Below are 21,870 nucleotides of genomic sequence, written 5' to 3'. Positions count from 1 at the left end.
TATTTCATTTCACAGTACTGTATCGATATTGAAAAGTGCTTTATGGATATTTTTTAGGTATTTATTCAAATGCAGATATTGTGATATTTCTTTTTTGTTTATATTTTATTTATTATTATTTAACACTCTTATTAAATATTGTTAGTTCCTTTATTGGGATTGCGCAAAACTAGTGTTCTGATGTTAGTTCTGAACTAATGAACATTTGAACAGGATCTTAAACTGTAATGTCTGTAAAACATCATTTAAGTTTGAACACAAGAACATTTTGTGATATAACATTCGATCCTATTGTGATCAAATAAAAATGTGTTTAGTATTTGTGCAGATTTGGGGTGTAATTCAATTCTTCAAGGAAATAATCATTTTTAAAAAAGAAACAAAATCAATAAAAATTGCCTTTTTAACAGTATTGTGATACATCGTGATATATTGTATCGTGATCCTAGTATTGCGATTTGTATCGTATTGCCAGATTCTTGCTGATACACAGCCCTACTAAATTGGAGAGCTGTTCCTCAAGTTCGTTGTACTTATACAATGACAATAAAGAGATTCTGATATATAATATATGGGTTTCACTTTCTGAAATATATACAAATAATATATTGTACTTTTTAATGATATTCTAATTTTTTGAGTTGTGCCTGTATATTGGAGGCCAAATTGCTGAACAGAACAGGTAAAAAAAAAAAAAAAAGTAAATAAAATAAAATGTATGTTTATGTGGTATAACACAAGGAAATGCTCTGCACGGTGGTGTAAATGTATTCCTCCATGTCTCACTCATCTGCAGCCACTCCTCTTTGATGTCTCCTCTCCTTTTCTGCTATCTTTAGGATCCAGTGGATTTAAAGCGCGAGGCAAGATGTTTGAAGTCAAATCCACCTCTGGGAGGCTCCTCTTCTCCGCCGACGAGCAGGAGGTGGTTGTGGGCGCCGAGAGGCTCCGAGTGATGGGTGAGTGACCCTCTGACATGTTTGGGAAGTCTGTCTGCTTGTCAGGAATCAAGGTGTGAAATCAAAGCGCATCTGTGTGCAGACACCGCTGATGCTTGTTCTGTCACAGGCGGGAGTTTTATCAGCTTCAGAAAGGCGTAAGAAGCAGAAAACGCAGGGTTGTTTGACATATGAGGAGGTTTATTTGACTTTTTTATTTTTATTTTTTTAAATGCGTAAGATTTCTTTTTTTAACGACGACCAAAATTTCTTTCTTTCGTCGCCTTTCCTTGTCAGAAAATCCCGCGCAACCTGATGTTACGTGTCAAACTGACACACAATAAATGCAAAGCAGAATAATGTAATGCTTATATTAGCATCGTAAGCAGCCGTAGTGGGGAGAGCACGACTCAGATCTGCGTTTGTAGAACTCCTGTTTCAGAGAAGTAAGATGACAAGCAGTACGAGAGGTGGATGAGGAGGGTTTCAGTTTATTTTTGAAGGGGGGGGAGGAAGTGAAAAGCTCGCTTGCACCGTCGGGACCCATGAGGGGGGAGAAGGTGACATGTAGTCCTTAGACAAATGAGTTTTCAGCTTATGACAGGAGATAAGAAGTGACAGAGCTGTTGTGACTGCAGAGGCCGGTCAGCCCCTGAAAGACGTCATCATGATTTCCTCCGAGAGCTGAGGAGAAAAACACCGAAAAAAAAAAAAAGAAAGTTCAATGTGAAAACGCAATAGATTTCACTGTTCAAATACACTTAGCATGATGAGGAAACAATATGTCCATGAATTTCCTCTAATGCTGAAAGTCTTAATTTGCAGATATTACACCAAATATATATAAAGGGCTTTTGTGGAAGACGCAATGCATGCTATGAATATCAACTAGGCTGTAGCATCATGCTCAGCGACTTATACAGACCACTGCAAAATGATCTTATTCGCTGATTTGACCATTTATAGGTACTTGTTTGAGGAAAATGAACATTTTTGTTTTATTTTCTAAACTACCGCCAACATTTCTCCCAAATTCCAATTAAAAATATTGTTCTTTAGAAAGATAAACAACCTCCAACATTTAAATCTTGGTTTCTGGATCTTTTAATTCATTTAACATTAGAAAAAAATCAGATATTCTATAAGAGGATGTGCCAATAAGTTTTTCAGTGCCTGACAACCTGTTCTGAATCACATAAGAGGTAGATCCCTCACTTTTTCCAGAGTAGTCTTATTAATACGAGTCTGTGACTAATATCTGTATTCCTTATAGGGATGTAACGATTTGAAAATTTCATATCACGGTTATTGTGACCAAAATTATCACAGTTGTCATTATTATCGCGGTATTATTGAAATTGTGCTCAAAATGGTCAAAAAGTACTAATACACACACTGAAATAATTTAACCAAATTGTATTTTGAAAAAAACAACAACAAAAAAACAAACCCAAATAAAATAATTGGCACAATGTACCCTCTGTTGGCAGAAGCATTCAAGTATTAACCCTTAGTGGTCTGAGTCTATTTTGGTCATTTTTGAGCACTTTTGATTTTGCTTTTATATACAATATAAACAAATGTTTACTAGACCCATGTTTGGGATCTTTTTTTTCAGCACAACTTCATCTATCTCATCTGCCTATTATTTTTTCACTTTAACCGACTATAAAAACATAAAAGGACATAAAACACAAGAAGAATATTCAATCCAATTTGAAAAATGTATATAATTTATAGCATAAATAACATAAAGATGCTTAACGAACCTTTTCAAAGACTTTAAAAGTGAATATTGGTTCCAAATATTAGGCGTAGTAAATAAAAATTGTAATAAATTAAAACTATACTCAAATATTTGACATAAAAGCAGATCTTTAAATAGGGATTTTTCCCCTAAAAGTGCGGAAATCAAACACGGTTATCATGATGATTAGAATTTAAAGGGTAATACTAACCGTCTGCAATTTTACCACAGTTTATTGTTATACCAGTAATCGTTACATCCCTAATTCCTTATTTATTTATTTATTATTATTATTGTCATTTTTTTTTTTTTTTTTGTGCAACAGGGTGGGAATGTTCATGGGTTTGCGTTTAAAAACAAAAAACAATGACTGTATTATGTTTTTTCTGTGACTAGATATGTGATAAAAACACTTTGAACAAAAAAAAAAAAAAATATTGTTATTACCTCCGCCAAGGAGGTTATGTTTTTGCCAGGGTTTGTTTGTTTGTTTGTTTGTCTGTCTGTCTGTTTGTCTGTCCGTTAGTGTGCAACATAACTCAAAAAGTTATGGACAGATTTTGATGAAATTTTCAGGGTTTGTTGGAAATGAGATAAGGAAGAAATGATTAAATTTTGGTGGTGATCGGGGGTGGGGGGGCCCACGGGGGAGCCCATTTCCAACAAACCCTGAAAATTTCATCAAAATCTGTCCATAACTTTTTGAGTTATGTTGCACACTAACGGACAGACAGACAAACAAACAAACAAACCCTGGCAAAAACATAACCTCCTTGGCGTGGGGGGGCCCATGGGGGGGGCCACTGATCAGCCTTGGCGGAGGTCTGCGCTCTCCGAGTGCTCCTAGTTTAGAGAATGTATTTGCAGAACACGACACTTGGTCAAAATAACAAAAAGATGCAGACCTCGAATAATGCAAAGAAAACCAGTTCATATTCATTTCTAAGCAACGCAATACTAATGTAACAAGAAAAGTTCAAACATCAATATTTGGTGGAATAACTCTGATTTTCAGTGACAGCTTTCACATGTCTTGGCTCTCCTCCATTGCTGTTGGATGAATTTATGCAGCTTCTGGCAGAGAAATTCAAGAAGCTCAGACATGTTCCATGGCTTCTGACCATCCATGTCTCTGCAGAAGTTTTCAAAGTGGGTTCAAGTCTGGAGATTGGGCTGGTCATGACAGGGTCTTCATCTGGTGGTCCGTTATCCACACTTTTATGGACCTAGCTGAGGCCAGGAGCATTGTCCTGATAGAAAAAAAACAGTCCTCAGAGTTTGGAAACATTATCAGAGCAGAAGTCCAGTAGTTTTTAATAGCTATTTTTGGGTTCCAGTTATTTATGTGGTACGAATAGCACTGTTTTTGCCTATTGTAAGAAGATAGCGATGGACACAGTAATGGTGTTTATACTTCTCCTTCTTAAATAAGACATGGATCAGGTGTTTATTCAGTAGAATAAGGTGTGCTTGTGTTGGAATTCAACTGACACAGGAATGGAATGGCTGTCATGTGCACACATGCTGATTTCACAGGAAATTGCAGTGGTCTTTTCATTTTTTCCAGCGCTGTATATGAATATTTGATCCTTTTCTTGACTGACTCATCTCACAAATGTACAGATAACACTGGTCTACAAGTAAAATGCTTCCAGAGTAAAAGTAGTGAAATTTTATCACATGTGAATCACTGATAAAGGCAAGTCAAAGTCAAAAAAATACTGATTGGCTGAAGTTTCCAAGATACAGTCTTGGGTCAAAATGTGAAACTCGAGAATTAATGAGAAAATGGGTTTAACTCCAAAGGAATACATGGATGGATGGATGGATATGTAGATGTGGTGGGCGGATGGATGGGTGGGTGGATGGATGGATGGATATGTATGTAGATGGGATGGATGGATGGATGGATGGATGGAAAGAAAGAAAGAAAGAAAGAACGGATGGATGGATGGATGGATGGATGGATGGATGGAAAGAACGATGATGGATAGATGGAGGATGGATGGATATGTAGATGGGATGGATGGATGGATGGATGGATGGATATGCAGATGGGATGGGTGGATGGATATGCAGATGGGATGGATGGATGGATATGTCGATGGGATGGATGGATGGATGGATGGATATGTCGATGGGATGGATGGATGGATGGATGGATGGATGGATATGTAGATGGGATGGATGGATGGATGGATGGATATGTAGATTGGATGGATGGATATGTAGATGGGATGGATGGATGGATATGCAGATGGGATGGATGGATGGATATGCAGATGGGATGGATGGATGGATGGATGGATATGCAGATGGGATGGATGGATGGATGGATGGATATGTCGATGGGATGGAAGGATGGATGGATATGCAGATGGGATGGATGGATGGTTATGTCGATGGGATGGGATGGCTGGATGGATGGATGGATATGTCGATGGGATGGATGGATGAATGAATTCAGTCTGGCATTTCCAACTCTTGCCACATTTCCATCATATTTTCCCCCAAACTCTTACTTCTTTTTCGTACCTGTTCGCTGTTATGAATTTATCTCAGGATTTACACTGACGCTAAAGACTCATGATCAACCACCAGTAAATAAAGACCTGGGAATGAGAACAGGCTTGTCTTATTAGTCAGGGCTCGATATAATGTAGATACAATAAAATAAGCCTGTAAAAACAAATCTACTAATATATTATTCTAAAAAAAAAAAGCAAGATATGGTTTTGTAGAAATGGAGATTGTGACGTTTCACTGTGCAAAGACAATAGTAACGGCACATCAGGAGCCAATAAATCCAGTAAAATAGAACAAAAACAGAGCAGAGCATCAGATCCATAACTCAACTTCACATCATCTCCACTGGGAAGAGTTGTAGAGCTTAATGGCTTTAGGGACAAAGGAACTCCTCCGTCTGTCCGTTGAGCAGCTCTGCGACAGCAACCTGCCGCCGAACAAACTCCTCTGCTTCATTATGGCGCCGTGCAGTGGGTGTCGGTGTCCCTGTTAGACAGCAGTTTACACAGGGTTACCTCACATGAGCAGCTTGTCCGGCTGCTGTTTCTCCTTATTTCTGCCTCCCAACTTGGGGTGTTAGAAAATATCGGTTCTGCAATATGTCGCGATATTTGATTTCACAATGCTGTATCGATATTAAAAAATACTGTATCGATATTTTTAGGTATTTATTCAAATGCAGATATTGTGGAGGTTCATTTTGTTGTTTTGTTTTTTTTTTCTTTATTGTTTATATTTTATTTATTATTATTTAAAACTCTTTTATTAAATAATGGTAATTTGAAGCATCCTAAAAGCACTTTTTACTGTCTGAGAGGAAGATGTTAGTTCCTTTGTTGGGAAAAAAAATAATGTTCTGATGTTAGTTCTGAACTAATAGAATATGAACATTTGAACAGGATCTTTAACTGTAATGTCTGTCAAACATAATTCAAGTTTGAACACAAGAACATTTTGCGATATAGCATTAGATCCTGTTGTAATCAAATAAAAATGTGTTTAGTATTTGTGCAGATTTCTGGTGTAGTTCAATTCTTCCAGGAAATAATCATTTAACAAAAAAAGGAACAAACAAAAAAATCTCCTTTTTAACAGTATCGTGATATATCGTGATGTGTTGTATCGTGATCCTAGTACAGGGATTAAAGTTCTCCATCACCACGACGGATTTCCGTCAAATGGAAAAACTGAGGGGGGAAAAAAGTCGTATTGAAGTAACTTCCCCACGTGTTTCGCGGAGTCCAGTCGGCACCGCGATCCTGTCCTGGGTCTGCTGTCCTGGGTCTGCAGGTGTTTAACACAGGCACAGGGGGCTGATAGGTTTAACAGTGATGACAATAAGGTGACTTCTTTATTTTTATGTTGGGAGGACAGACTGATGACTATTTCTCTTTGGAAGGAAATGCTGCTCATTCTGTGCCTCAGAAACACATGGACAAGTTCAGCTTTACCGAAGTTCAGCCTCCAGACGCTAACTTTAGTTTAGTGCTAACAAGTAGCTTTCATTATGAAAGAACCACAACGAAAAGGGAAGAAGACAGAACTGATCCACATGGACCTTCATGTTTGGGTTCATAGCTTATCTCCTCTTGCCGGTATATGACTAGTGTGTGTGTTTGTGTGTATGTGCCCTTCTTGTGCGTGCGGCTGTGCGCGCCGCAGCCTTACGCAGTTACGTGCCCAACTGCATAAGTGCTTTATTTTGACCCGTTTAGCATCTTACTGTGTGTACTGTGTGGTACAGTACGAAGATAAAATTGAATGAATGAGTAACACCCTTGGTATTTGCAAAGCCACTGTATTTTAAATACCCTCAGAGAGGATCTGTAACGGAATATATAAATATACATAAATATAAAAGCAGAAAAAATAAAAGATTAGTTGGTTAGGGTTACATTTACATAGACATTTTCCCCAAAATTCATGTGCTGTTGGAGATGGAGTTATGTTTTAGGAGTTCCTATGTTGTTAAATAAAAAGTTTTTCAGTCATTTTTTGCAGTAAGGTTTTCTTCTAGTTATTATTTTCACTTGCTTCAAAGGTTTTCATACCCTTTAAAATTAACCAGAGAGCACCAAAATTGACCTGAAGCTTTAAAAATTTTCTGGGGGAGGACCCCCAGACCCCCCACCAACTCCACTCATGACATTTTTTCTATCCGTTACTAATCTTCTACACCTGTACACTCTCTCATTCAGTGTGTTTTACAGTATTGCCAAATTTGACTATATAAACTTGTACGCTGTAGTAGTATTGTATTGCATCATTTTTAATAGCGGCCAATGATTCTGACCAGAAGAAAATTTTCAGTCAGATGAAAAAGTTTTGCTTTAATCCCTGTCCTAGTATTGGGATTTGTATCATATCGCCAGATTCTTGCCGATACACAGCCCTATTCCCAACCACATCCCAGCATTTTCTACTACACACAACAGATACAATCTCAACCAAAACAATTAGGCAGGCAAGTATACAAGTACATGAAGTCAAGGTCTTGGGGAAAGAAATAGAAAGTTTGAAAAAGTCTGGAATTTTTATTTGGATAAAGCGCAAACACCCTGCACATTAGAGCTGCACGATTCTGGCAAAAATGTGAAACACAATTTTTTTTTTTTTGCTTAGAATTGAGATCACAATTCTCTGGCATGATTTTTTTCACAAAATGTTTGTTGCATCGCTGTCAAGGAAAATGGGTTCTTTTTAGGGATGTCCCAATCCAATCTACAGATCGGTATTGGCTGCCGATCTGACATTTTTTAGAAGATCGGATCGGATTTAGTCACGAGATCGGGCCAATCTGGGTCCAGTTGGGGGGGGGGGGGGGGGCAAACTTCCTGCCCCCTCAAATTAAAGTTTCCGGAGGTAGGGAAGGGAGGCTTAGAGGAACTAGTAAAACGTCTGCAAGTTTCATTTTCACTCTGTGCTTGTACTCATTATGAGGTCTGGTTGTGATGCGCGAGTCTGTTTTTTTTCAACCCACGGGCCTTTTGTGGAATTATTTGACCTGACCCAACCTGCCCCGAAAACAACCTGACATTCTTTTGACCCGCCCCCAACCCGACCCGTGAGTAATCCCCTTCACATCACGCACCGCACTGAACGCACCTCCATATAATACCTGGACTGGCCTGTCCATAGACACACTACAGCAGTGGAAAATAGAAGGTTCTAATTTGTCCCACAGTATGAATTTGGAAGTGCAAAAATTATACTAAAGTTATTAAGAGTCAAAGGTGTCATATTTGTTTTAGTTCAGGTTTCACATTCAGCCCAACTGTGATCTCAAGTAAAATAATAGTATAATAACCCATAAATAATGAGTCCAAATTTAAATCAAAATTTCACTGTAAAAAGTCCATATCGGATCGGTATTGGATTGGTATTGGCAAAACTAATCCCCCCCCCCCAAAAATCGGGAAAAAAATCCAGATCAAATTCAATTCAATCAATTTCAAATTTTCTAATCTATTTTTCTAATTTATATCGAATGAGTGATGTATTGATGTTGGGTGTTTTGTGTCTTGTTTCTGTCACCTGCCGAGGGACTGCAGATGAAAAGTAGTTATTATTACTAATTTTGGCATATTTTATTTACATGGGTGTATTTTTTATATAGCAATGTTCATAAATGTACATGGTCCCTATTAAATAAACCAATAAAATGCATAAAATAAAATAAATTTAACCCCTCTGGTGGGCCATATTTGACCCAGGCCATATGTTTGACAGAGGCTGTCAAAGACTGTCCAGGTATGGTGATTACACAGAATGAATGAACTCAGTAAACTGTGGCATTAGTAAAGTAAGTAAAGTAAAGTAAATTTTATTTATAGAGCACTTTTCACAGACAGAGTCACAAAGTGCTTTATCAATTCAAATCAGAATCAAATTAAGTTTACAGAGACCCAACAGAATCCTTCAGGGGCAAACACTTGTGATTGGTGACAGTGGCGAGGAAAAACTTCCCTTTAACGGGCAGAAACCTCGAGCAGACCCAGACTCCTGAAGGATGGCTGTCTGCCTTGACCAGTTGGGGTTAAAGAGAGAGAGAGAGAGAGAGTAAAGGAGGAGAAAAGAGAGAGCGATAGAGATATAGAGAGACTGGGGGGGGGGATGACACATGGAGTACGTTATGATGAATACATAGAGTGTAATCAGTCTGTGGTGGTCCTGGGTCAGGTGGGAGACTAAAAAGCCTTTTTGAACAGGAGGGTTTTGAGGTGTTTCTTAAAGCTCTCTACAGAGTCCATGGACCGTAGGTGTAGAGGCAGGTCATTCCATAGACGTGGTGCCACAGCTTTAAAAGACCTGTCACCGCGTGTGCTAAAACAGGTCCGTGGAACCATCAGCAGGTGCTGTCCTGAAGACCTCAAGCTACGAGTCGAGCTGTAGGGCTGGATCAGGGAAGCAATGTATGCAGGGGCCTGGCCATGTAGGGCCCGGAAAGTTAGCACAAGAATTTTGAAATGAAGACGATATAGAACAGGGAGCCAGTGGAGAGATTTAAGGATGGGAGTGATGTGGGTTCTCCTGTTTGTGCGGGTCAGGAGCCTGGCAGCAGAGTTCTGGACGAACTGTAGACGGGCCAGCTCCTTCTTGTTTAAGCATGTAAACAGGCTGTTGCAGTAGTCTAAGCGAGAAGATACGAAAGCGTGAACGATCATCTCGAGCTCATTTGTGGACACCATAGATCTGAGTTTGGAGATGTTGCGTAGGTGGAAGAAACAGTTTTTGACTAGGTGTTTGGAGTAGAATTCTAAAGACATGTCCTGGTCAAAGATGACACCCAGATTCCTCAGTTTTGTCTTTACCGAGGAACTCAGGTCTCCAAGGTGATGTTTGATCCCTGGGATTGCACTATCCGGGGCAATGATGAGGGTCTCAGTTTTGCTGGAGTTCAGCTGGAGGCTGTTATCATTTAGCCAATTCATTATTATGAAATATAATAATATAGACAAGTCTAGTGACCACAATGGTGTCCACGAGTCCTTGGTGGAATGATTGTTTTTGTTATCAATCAATAAGATGAGCTCCTTTAGTAAATCTCTAATCTTTGCCAGCTTCAGCTTCATATTCAGTCATATTTTTCTATCATTTTCCTGCATATCTCAGGAATAGAAGGAAGGATTGGGGACGTACAGCACATTTTCACAGATGTTGAAATGTCGACACTAATCCTGTGTGTCTGTCCACCTTCAAACTCTACTGATTGCATTGATCGTCTGTGTTGCGGGGTTCAATGCTTTAGAATCCGTCGCCTCTTGACAGCTTGTTAGATTTTCTGATGTTTTAGCTTCAGGTGATTGTCACTGCAGTACGTGCCATCGTTTTCAAACTTTTCTTTAAACCCACCTCTTCTCTTTGGCTTTTCACATCGTGTAGACTGTTGATTTTATGTGCACAAATATTTTATCTGAGGTGGGTAGTCTATTTATTTATTTATCTGTCATGTTTCATTGTGCTTTTATCTTAGTAGTTCATCTTTTTTTTTTTACACAAAAGTCCACAAAAAAGCCTTTTACCCAATTCCTTCATAGTTTCAACTACATGTAATATGTCATCAATAAGCATCCTGTAGATGGTAATAGTCGTTTTCTTACATACCAGTGATGTATTTAAACTCTTAAGTCTGTTGTTTGTTGCAGAATTCTGTTTCATGTTAGACAACTGCATCCATTCGAATTGACATTAATTAGTTATTTAATTAATTTACAAAAAAAGAGGAGCATCTTTTCACATTTTTTGAACAAATCACCTCAAGATTTTGACTAACACAACTATATTTGTTGCATCATATTCAAAGATAGTTTTAATATGAGAGTTATTTCAGTGCAGGGTTTAATTTTCTCTGCAGCGTTGTGTTGCATTTAATCAAATCACCATATAAATGTGCATCAGTTCACCAGCTAAAGTAAATGAATACAGTGACTGAGCCCCAGAGTGCAATTATAGACAGTTACACCAATTAAAATAATACCAATAACATTAAAACAATCATCCTGTGTAAAAACTTCAATGAAAATATAGTTCCACACTCTGGAGAAGCTTCGTAAATATTTCTGTACAGTAATTAGTTTTTAAATAAGGGGCTGACTCTTACACAAGGGCAGATTTAATCATCACATAGTTTCCATATTCATACATTTGTACATATGTTTGCACCAAAGGATAATTAGGAGGGAGCGCAGATAATTTGCATGATTAAGATGTCACAAAAAGCAAAATGTTCTTCATTTTCAAACGGCGTGAAATTAAATGTTTTCATGTATTAGATGGATAGGACTTGGATGTTTTTAGCTTTTTTTTTTTTTTTTTTTTTTTACACTTTTTTTCTCATTCGGTTCTTGAATGAATGAATGGTTTTATTTTTGGTTTGTACAACAATCACCATACACAGTACAACGACCGCAATAAACACAAAAAATAAAATAAAAGGAATAGGCCAGAAGCATATTTTTTTTCACCTGACACACCACTTATATTAATTAAGGATCAATAACAAAACAAAACACTTAAATATTCCTGAATGATCTTATAATTAAGGCATCTTTTTAAAACTTTGTCAGTGTGGTGAACAACTTAAATTCATCATCAAGTCTATTCCATAATTTCACACCCGCAACCAAAATACATTTAGATTTCACATTTGTTCTCACTGTCATACATTCAGAAATATAAAGACCTTGTAAATTATAATTACGCTCTCTTAATTTAAATAACTGTTGAGTGATATTTGGAACAGTATTATTTTTAGCTATATAAATCATCTCTAATATTTTAATATTTACAATATCCGGCAATTTTAAGGTATTACGTTGATTAAAAAAATTATTAGTTGCTTCAAAATATCCTACTTTATTAATTATTCCAGTGTTTTTCAACCTTGGGGTTGGGACCCCACGTGGGGTCGTCTGGAATTCAAATGGGGTCGCCTGAAATTTCTAGTACTTGATAAAAAAAAATAAAAAAAAAATACTAATAAAAAATTGAGTTGACAGAGACAATCCCAATCCATAAAAGACATGACAAACTGTGAAGCTGAAACTGAAGCACTGTGGTTCTGTTTATCAGTCAAATGTTCATTGTGGTCAGTTTCAGATGCTGCAGCTCTTTTGTAATTCATAGTTTGGGTTATTGTTTGTTCAGTATTAATTGTCAGCCTTGTAAATCCAAGCTGGACTGACTGTACATATCCTGACCAAGGAAAATCAAATTCTGACTTTGTGCAGTAATCTACACCTGGCTTTACTGTCTCCGTCCATAATAATATACATTATATAGACTAAATGTCATCTAAAATTAATGTTTATTTGCAACATAGTATAGCAAACTATTACACGATCAAAAACAAATTTTAGCAAAAAAAAAAAAAAAAAAAAAAAAAAAATCTCAGTTTTGAATGTATGGGGTCGCCAGAAATTTGTGACGTTAAAATGGGGTCACGAGCCAAAAAAGTTTGGGAACTACTGAATTACTCCAATAGTTATTTTTTGCAATTTTACTAATGTGTTTATACTCGTTCTTTCCACCAGTTTTAAAGTTTGTTTTCTGCCCTTTCCTGTTTCGTCTCTTATCGTTCCTTATTATGCATCCATCTGCTATAATCATCACCGTCGTGTATCCATCCGCCCACCTCATCGCCAATCCATCTGTTCTGTTTCATTGGTACATAAATAAATATATGACATGGCTTCCTCCTGATTGGCCCACGCATTTCCACTTAAAAGCTCCGGTCAGTACTCCCCCTCCCCCTCCCCCTCTCTCCCTGTTTCTTTTTTTTTTTTTTTTTTTTTTCTGACACATACCCTTCAAAGCTTTCTGTGTGAGCAATTACTCTTGATCCTCATCTACATTCATTTACATCCTTTCCAGCCTCACTGAGTCAGAGTTCATTACTGTCGCCTTCCCCAGGAAAGTGCTGCTCTTAACACAGGAGCAGACTGATGGAGGGTGACGGCTGAGGATGGAGGTGGAGCTGTTTAATGGGAGCAGTTTTGTCACAAGTCTTCATTTAAATCCAGTTTTACTTAGACAAACTGAAACCTCACCTGTCACGACATTTCAAGGCGACTCTTCAACGTCAACCCTCGTCTCTCTGAATTATACTCATATGTAATTAACTACAGACTGACTCCTAATGTAAACAAGCAACGTTTTACAGGGAATTTCTCAGTGAATTGCTTTTTTTCCCTCAATATCTCAATAAATAAGTGGCTTTTTAGCATTTATTTTCACGTATTGGCTGGTTCATGTTTAATTCCGCACAATATTAATAGTGGATGCTCTATTCATCATAAAAAAGATTGAGTTTTCTAATCAATTAGTAAATGGCATTTTTACTAGGGAAGCACCGATACCACTTTTTTCCAGATCGAGTAGGCAAAGGCAAAGACAAATTTATTTGTATAGCACAATTCATACACAGGGCAATTCACAGTGCTTTACAAAAATGGTAAAGAGACAAGTTAAAAACACACAATTACAATTAAAACATAATCAATAAAACATAAATAACAATCAATTAAAATAAAGTAAAAGAGAAGAGTGCAGACAGAACCCTTTCCGTTGTTCTATGTACAGTTGAACAGAGCTTTTTTCAGCCTGGACTTAAACATAGTTGAAGTAGAGTTCTGCCTCATATCATCAGGAAGATTTTTCCAGAGTTTAGCTGCGTAGAACTGAAACGCAGCTTCATCGTGTTTAGTCCTGACTCTGGGCACCAGCAGAAGACCAGTCCACGAGGTTCTCAGGGTCTGAGATGGTTCATATGGGACCAACATGTCATAGATGTACTTTGGTGCTAGACCATGGACAGACTTATGCCGTGTTTCCACTACGTAGAACCAGCTCGACTTGGCTCGGCTCAACTTGGTATTCCTGGAGACCGTTTCCGTTATAAGATACTACTGACTTTACAGTACCTGGTCGTCATAGCAATGCGGCGTGGTATTTCCATGTCGTCTGCTCAGAGAGTTGCTGATAAACTCGCTTGTTGCGTGTTGTCTCGTCTGAATTTTTACATCGGCCACCAAAGACTGAATCTCCTCGACCGACCATGGTGTAGTTTTGGGCTGTTATCATGTGAATTAATGTACCACTGTATTTACTGTCCACTTCTGCATCTGTTTTTTGTAAAACAGTGGGTCACAGAGAAAACTGTCTGAACAATCAGTGGTCTGCAGTGCTTACACGTCACGGTTTAGTAACTGGTCCCCAGTCCTGGAACCTCGGCGGAGGTGATACCAAAAAAGTAGTACCAGATTCCAGGTCCTTTTCGTAATGGAAACACAAAAAGGCCGAGCCGAGCTGAGTCAAGTCGAGTCGAGCCGATACCATGTAGTGGAAACGGGGCATTATAGGCCAGCAGAGCTTTTTTAAAGTCTATTCTCTGAGACACAGGAAGTCAGTGCAGAGACCTGAGCACGGGACTAATATGGTCATACAAGTACAAGTACTTACATTTGATTACTTGCTGATACTGAGTACTGATATGAGTACTATAAAATGTGCTTTATTGTCATTGTCATTAGTCTGACTGTAACAAAGTGCAGCTACTGACATTTAATGTGTTGGAATGAGCGTTTCTCAATCAATCCACCAGAGGGCGCTGCTCTTAATTAACCATACTGGACAAATACCACAAAGAGAGTAAAGCTTTTTGAGACGAAGAAGAAGAAAGTCAATAATAACAAACATGGAGACAACAGAGGAGGTAGTACTAATGTGGATGCTAATGTTGATGATAAGATAAGATAAGATATGCCTTTATTAGTCCCACAAGGGGGAATTCCAGGTTTACAGCAGCAAAGTACAAGCACATAAGAGCAAAGAAGTGCAAAATCAAGATAAACACGATCAAGAAACCTATATATACACTATTTACAGCTGTGCACATGCTGATCATGCCACAGGTTTATTTTACGGTTTACTGTACTGTTTATTGTAAGGTTATTGCACAGAATTTTTAGAGGAGTTCTTATTGTGGAGCCTGACAGCTGCAGGAAGGAAAGACCTTCGATACCTCTCCTTCGCACACTTGGGGTGTCTCATCCTGTCACTGATGGAGCTTCTTAGTGCAGTGAGTGTGTGTTGGAGGGGGTGGGAGTCTGTCCATAATGGAGGACAGCTTGGTTGTTTATATTGATGAGGGTAGTTGTCATAAATCTGTCAGTAGTTTTTCTCTAACTCATACAGTCACTCTATCTCCACAGTTCCCGGTGGTATTCTCTGTCTGAGTATGCATCCACGAGCACCTGGAAATTGGACAGAATTATGTACAGAATATACGCAGAGGACGGACAGAACGCTCTGTCTGTATCCGTCTGTGTCTTTAACGTAACTTTCAGTCACCGTTACTTTTGTCATTGTTGTTTATTTTGAAAAATCTCCACATTGCCGACATTACCCTTCCATCATGTACCTGCTGTACTTAACTGTGAACGTCACACTGCTGTAAAGTGGTATCGGTGTGTTTGTATTGGAGCACTTTTACAAGTACGAGTAGAAGTACACATGGTCAGTATTGGACCGATACCCAATACTGGTATTGGCACTGCTGTAAAGTGGTATCGGTGTGTTTGTATTGGAGCACTTTTACAAGTACGAGTAGAAGTACACATGGTCAGTATTGGACCGATACCCAATACTGGTATTGGCACTGCCATAAAGTGGTATCGGTGTGTTTGTATCGGAGCACTTTTACAAGTACGAGTAGAAGTACACATGGTCAGTATCGGACCGATACCCAATACTGGTATTGGCACTGCCGTAAAGTGGTATCGGTGTGTTTGTATTGGAGCACTTTTACAAGTACGAGTAGAAGTACACATGGTCAGTATCGGACCGATACCCAATACTGGTATTGGCATTGATGCATCCCTAATTTTTACATTAATTTTTGTGAAAACGTCGCTGTGCATGGTGGAGTGGAAGATTCTGACACATCATGACCTGCTTCCAAAGTGCATGGACACTGAAAAATGTATCGCAAATCAAGAATTTAACCCATAAAGACCCAATGCTATTTTTTTGCCATTTCCCAAATGAAAATGTCTCTATATCTAACCTTTCTTAAGTGATTTATCATCATTTATTATAATATTATTCTCTGTATTTTGTATTTTATCAGTATAATTCAGGATTTTCCTGTATTTAATTCACTTATCATGTACATGTTCATTAAAGCTCAGATTAAAGTTGATGGATGTCATATCAACAGAGAAAAGTGAAGAAAAAGTGACTTTTTCAGTCAAATCTATCAATAACTGAACTTAAACCAATTGTCTCCATCCACTGTCATTGATCCAACTCCATGGGTTTTACTGGTGAATCAATGTTGTAGAACATGATGGTGTTTTCATGTTCACTGCGTAGCCTCTGAACGTAAATGGGTCATATCTGATGACCATGAAAAGATGACAAACTGTATTTTACACCAATTATTTATATGCATTGATAGGATTAGTGGATCAACAGGGACTAAACAGTTTAGATCAGTTGATGGTTTTGGTCAATGGTGGATGTTTGGGTTTTTGGGTGGATATTTGGGACAAGCAGCTGCATGAATGTAAATGTATTCATCATGAGGCAAACATAGGATAACATTAGCCTTTCATAGTGTTAGTCTTTCATAACGTTAGCCTTTCATAACGTTAGCCTACTCACACAGTTTAACTATTGGCGACAAAATCTCTTCTCCTCTAAATGTCCAGTCATGTGACCAGTAGTTTAACAGTGACTCATTCTGAAACCACCTTAAAACTTACCTCAGAATTATGTATTCCATGAAAGTAGGTTCTCTCGATATGTGTCACTCAGTTGAAAGACGGTTATTTTGCCTTTCTCGTTCACATTTCCAATAATCGTGCATCTTTCAAAGAGACGTGCAGTGACCTGTCAATCAACTGGGGTGGCACTGGCACCTGAGGTGTCCAATCAGGTTCCAGAGATGGTCAGCGCTAGTTAGCAGTATTTTCCGTGGCATGACCCGCCCTACTCTGCTTCTGATTGGCTCGTTAGTCCTCAAGCCTACAGTTAACAAATCTAATCAGTGAAGGCAGCGAGAACTAGACAATTAGAGGCAGAGTAGGGCGGATCATGGCTTCACCATCTGAGAGGAAAAAATGAGTAATTTGGCTCAGATACTACTGAATGGTGCACATCAGGGTGATTTAGAAGTGGGTATATGCAATGATGACTAAAAAATACGTAGGAATACACTATATACTGCTGTTTGTGGTGTCGACAGTGGTTGTATTATGTGATGACTGAATAAAGAATTTCATTATCAGTCCCTGACTTGATAAGCCACTGCCTCTGCTCAGTAAATCCAAAATCCTACACAGACTTTTTCAACATGTCATTATGGTCTTTGTCTTTGAGTTCTCACACAGTTCACATAAGAAGATAAAACCTTTATTTTTGTTGGCTTTCAAAACTTCAGGTTGTTGTGAACTTTTTGATGCAATTCCCTGTTTTTAGCTTCATCACTCCTATAAGTTTCTTCTTCTAATTCATCTTCAATCCCAGAGCCATCCCAACATAACAGTTTTGCTCTCTGGAGGTGACAAGCAGAAAGTTTAAAAAAAAGAAAAAGAAAAAAAAGAAAAAAAAAAAAAGCCAGTATTGAATTGAATCACAGCTCTTCAGTCTTTTGTGGTGACAACAGTAAAAAGCCATCAGGACTTGGAGCAGAAACAGAGGGAGAGAGAGAAAGAGCCAATGATTTGCCAATTACTCCATTTATCTCCACAGCCGTTTGATGGGGCTGCTCAGGGCTTCGAGGCTAATCAAACACCTTCGTAACCGCTGCCTCAGCAGACACACAAGAACCCGCTGAGTTCTCCAAAGATCTCTGTTGGATTAAAAGTTTCTGACTCTGGTATCTGAGTTTGTGTATTGACGTCTTTCTATGTGAAAAATTACAAAGACTACTAGAGTAGAACGATCAGTAAAGGTATTTGTAGTCCAACATTAGCACATTTCAAAATGGGATCGGATCGTAGATTAACCCATAAAGACCCAGCGCTACTTTTATGTCATCTCCCAAAGGAAATCCTCTCTATATTTAAGCTTTCTTAAGTAATTTATTACCATTTATTACCTCCGCCAAGGAGGTTATGTTTTTGCCAGGGTTTGTTTGTCTGTCCGTTAGTGTGCAACATAACTCAAAAAGTTATGGACAGATTTGGATGAAATTTTCAGGGTTTGTTGGAAATGGGATAAGGAAGAAATTATTAAATTTTGGTGGTGATCGGGGGTGGGGGGGCCCACGGGGGGCACCACTGATCAGCCTTGGCGGAGGTCTGCGCTCTCCCAGTGCTTCTAGTTTATAATATTATCTTCTGTATTTTATTAGTATAAATCTGTTTTTTTCCTGTTTTACATTTAATGATCATGTAGATGTTCATGAAAGCTCACATTAAAGTTGAGGGTTATTATATCAAAAACAGAAAATACATAAATAAATAAATAAATAAATAAATAAATAAATAAATAAATAAATAAATAAATAATGTTTTTTTTTTATTTGTGTGAGTGACTGTATTTCACATAATTTTATTTATCTTAGTCGTGTTTCATAAGAAATATACGGGGTGTGCACCGTTTTTGCAAATGTTAGCTAGCGAAAAACTGGTTAAGCTAATGCTAGCTGCGTGCATTAGCCCCGTTCGGAAATACCTTCGATAGTCCAGTCAAAACTAAATAAAATAAAACACAATTAATGGTTATTTCTAATATAAAACAACAGTATATTGTCATAATTTATATACAACAAAAATCTGTAAAAAGTATCCAGTTATATACTGTAATTAGAAAACCATTTTACAGCACTTTATTGGCAACTTTTTTTCCTGGTATTTACTGTAAATTCTACAGGAAATTAGATACAGTGTGATTTTCACTTAAAAATGCAAAATACAGAATGTAATATTAGAGTAAATGGTCATAAATCACTTAAGAATGGGTAAAAATAGAGAAAAAAATCATTTGGGATCTGCCTCACAAGCAGCACTGGGTGTTTATAAGACCGCTAGATGCAGCTAATCAAAATTGGAAGAGTTGTGAGTCATAAAACATGTTCCTCAAACAACCTATGAGATGGTCTCCTACTGGACTTCAGGTTTTCTCTAATGGCTGCATGTTTGTGAAAGTTTCCAGTGTTTGTTTGTGTTTGCCTGTCGATCAAACGGCAGCTGTCGGTGCAGATCTGACCCGAGGACACGCTGCTGTCGACTCTGTCATCCCTCTGACGTATGAAAGCACTGAGGAGGCTTATAAAGCTGCCACATGTCATTACCAAGCCCATCCTTCCTTCTCCTCTAATAAAATTCATAATTAAACCCTGCATATAACTTTAATTGGTCCAACTGAGGTCACTGAAAATCCATGATACTGCTATTATTGGCTTCATTACGGCTCCTGAGGCTATTTACAGTCCAGGCAGACATGCTGATGGTGTCCCTGCAGACAGACAGTAAATATATGATGATACGTCGGGTCAAATCTGAGTAAAAACACCTATTATGGTTTGTTTTAAGCTCAGTTTGGCAGAAGATGGATGGAGTCGGTAGTTTGGGACAACAACAAATAATTACACAACTGTCACTTTCAGTTTAGTCTGTTATTTCGACCCGTGTGTGGAACATTGTTAGATCCTTTAAATGCAGCTCATATATGGATTAATTGTTATAATTAAGCTAATATGATCAATGATTATCTGTAAAACAGTTAATGGAAAATGCTTATCTTGCACCTAGAAATGTTAGCTAACAAATCAGAGTGGTTTTATAAAGATTTGTTACCGCAAACCTACAATATACAGTGATCCCTTATTTTTCGCGGTTAATGGGGACCGGCGCCCCCTTCGAAAATCGAAAATCCGCGAACTGGAGCCGGAGCCCCCGAGCCTATCTTAGACCTAGGTACATGTATGTATGTATCTATAAATAGTATATAAGTACTGCAAATGTAATAATTATGAAATAAATGAGATATATATATATAAAAGAAAACAATGATTAGTACATGTATACATGCATATATATAGATCGGATACATGTACATGTACGTACTGTAAAACATCTGAAAGAATGTAGAAAGTAAACAAAACACACACACGTGCATACGTACTAACAGCTGATACGTACTCTCTCCTCTCTTCATTCGTGACGCTTATCCATCGTATACGTACACACGAACACACGCACATCTACTCCCAGCTCTCTTTTCCTCTCATACGCACAAGAAACGAATCAGTTCTCTCTCTCTCTCTCTTTGGTCTCGAGCATCAACACACAAACACACGTACATGCATGAACTGACATTTCTACATTCTCTCTCTCTCTCTCTCTCTCTCTCTCTCTCTCTCTCTCTCTCTCTCTCTCTCTCTGGCAGCTGCGGCCTCTCGTCTGCTGTAGGGTGGATTTTCGCGGAATTTCCACGATTTTTTCTTGATTTTTTTATTTTTTGATGAATATTTCTGAAAAATCTGCGAATAACTAAAACCGCGGAACTTAAAGCGCGAATTGGCAAGGGATCACTGTAATGTAAAAATACACACACACACATAGATAGATAGATAGATAGATAGATAGATAGATAGATAGATAGATAGATAGATAGATAGATAGATAGATAGATAAAATAATACACAAAAACAAAAATAAATGTTTAGCATACTCAGCTAGCATCAGTGTTCCTCCTTAAGCTATTCTGTCATATTTGAGGCAGTGATCATTTATATAGTCTTGTCTGGACTGACTGACATCCATTGTTATGTTTTACAGTAGTTTTGTTTTTGGAACTGGTTAAATCTCATGCTGTTGCAGCTGTAGATGTGTAGTGGTACTTATGCCATTGCTGGTGGATTTTTTTTTTTTTTTTTATAGTATTGTCTGGGTTTTTTTTTTTTTTTTTTGTGGAATGATCTTTTTATTTTTTTTTTCAGGCAGCCTTATCAGCATTTTACATCATGTACATAACGTCTATATATGTAAAGGAAAACAAACAAAAACAAAAAACATACTCATACAAGGTTGCAATGACAGAAATAGCAAAAATATAAGCGGTAACCTAAAACAGATTTAATGGGAAATAACGCATATATTTCCCATTTTGTCTTTTTTTTTATCCACTCTTATCTTGCACCTAGAAATGTTAACTAACAAATAAGAGTGGTTTTGTAAAGATTTTTACTGCAAACCTACAATATTATATTAAAAAAAATCTATAATGATAATTATAAAATAAGCATCAAAAAATGTATGTAAAATATAGAAATACAACAAATACGAAATTCCGACAAACATTTTGCCATAATTGTTTTATAGCAGCAGCGGTTGTAGTCCATACTGAAAATATGTCCAAACTTGGAGTCGATTACTTAAAAGGTTCAGTTGTTGGTTGAACAGGACAGAGCAGCACAGCCAACAACCTGGAGGGGGCGGGGCCTGAAGCAGCTCATTTGCATTTAAAGGGCCAGCGCTCAAAACAACCTTTCTGGTGTCATTAGTCCAGGGATTAAAGTTCTCCGTCACCACAACGGATTTCCGTCAAATGGAAAAATTGAGGGGGGGAAAAAAGTCATATTGAAGTAACTTCCCCACGTGTTTTGCGGAGTTCCAGTCGGCACCGCAATCCTGTCCTGGGTCTGCAGGT

General features: G+C 37.9%; 1 protein-coding gene across 1 annotated transcript in view; it reads left to right on the top strand.

Moving 5' to 3' along the window:
• sgcd (sarcoglycan, delta (dystrophin-associated glycoprotein)) overlaps positions 1–21,870 on the top strand; it is a 351,693-nt gene that overhangs the window by 211,567 nt on the left and 118,256 nt on the right. Inside the window, exon 5 of the mRNA XM_030153643.1 lies at positions 840–959. Within this exon, the coding sequence (XP_030009503.1) occupies positions 840–959 (120 nt within the window). The remainder of the gene's footprint in view (positions 1–839; positions 960–21,870) is intronic.

The sequence above is a fragment of the Sphaeramia orbicularis genome, chromosome 14, assembly GCF_902148855.1.
Source record: "Sphaeramia orbicularis chromosome 14, fSphaOr1.1, whole genome shotgun sequence".
Lineage (NCBI taxonomy): Eukaryota > Metazoa > Chordata > Actinopteri > Kurtiformes > Apogonidae > Sphaeramia > Sphaeramia orbicularis.
This window is presented reverse-complemented; position numbering and strand designations above follow the sequence as displayed.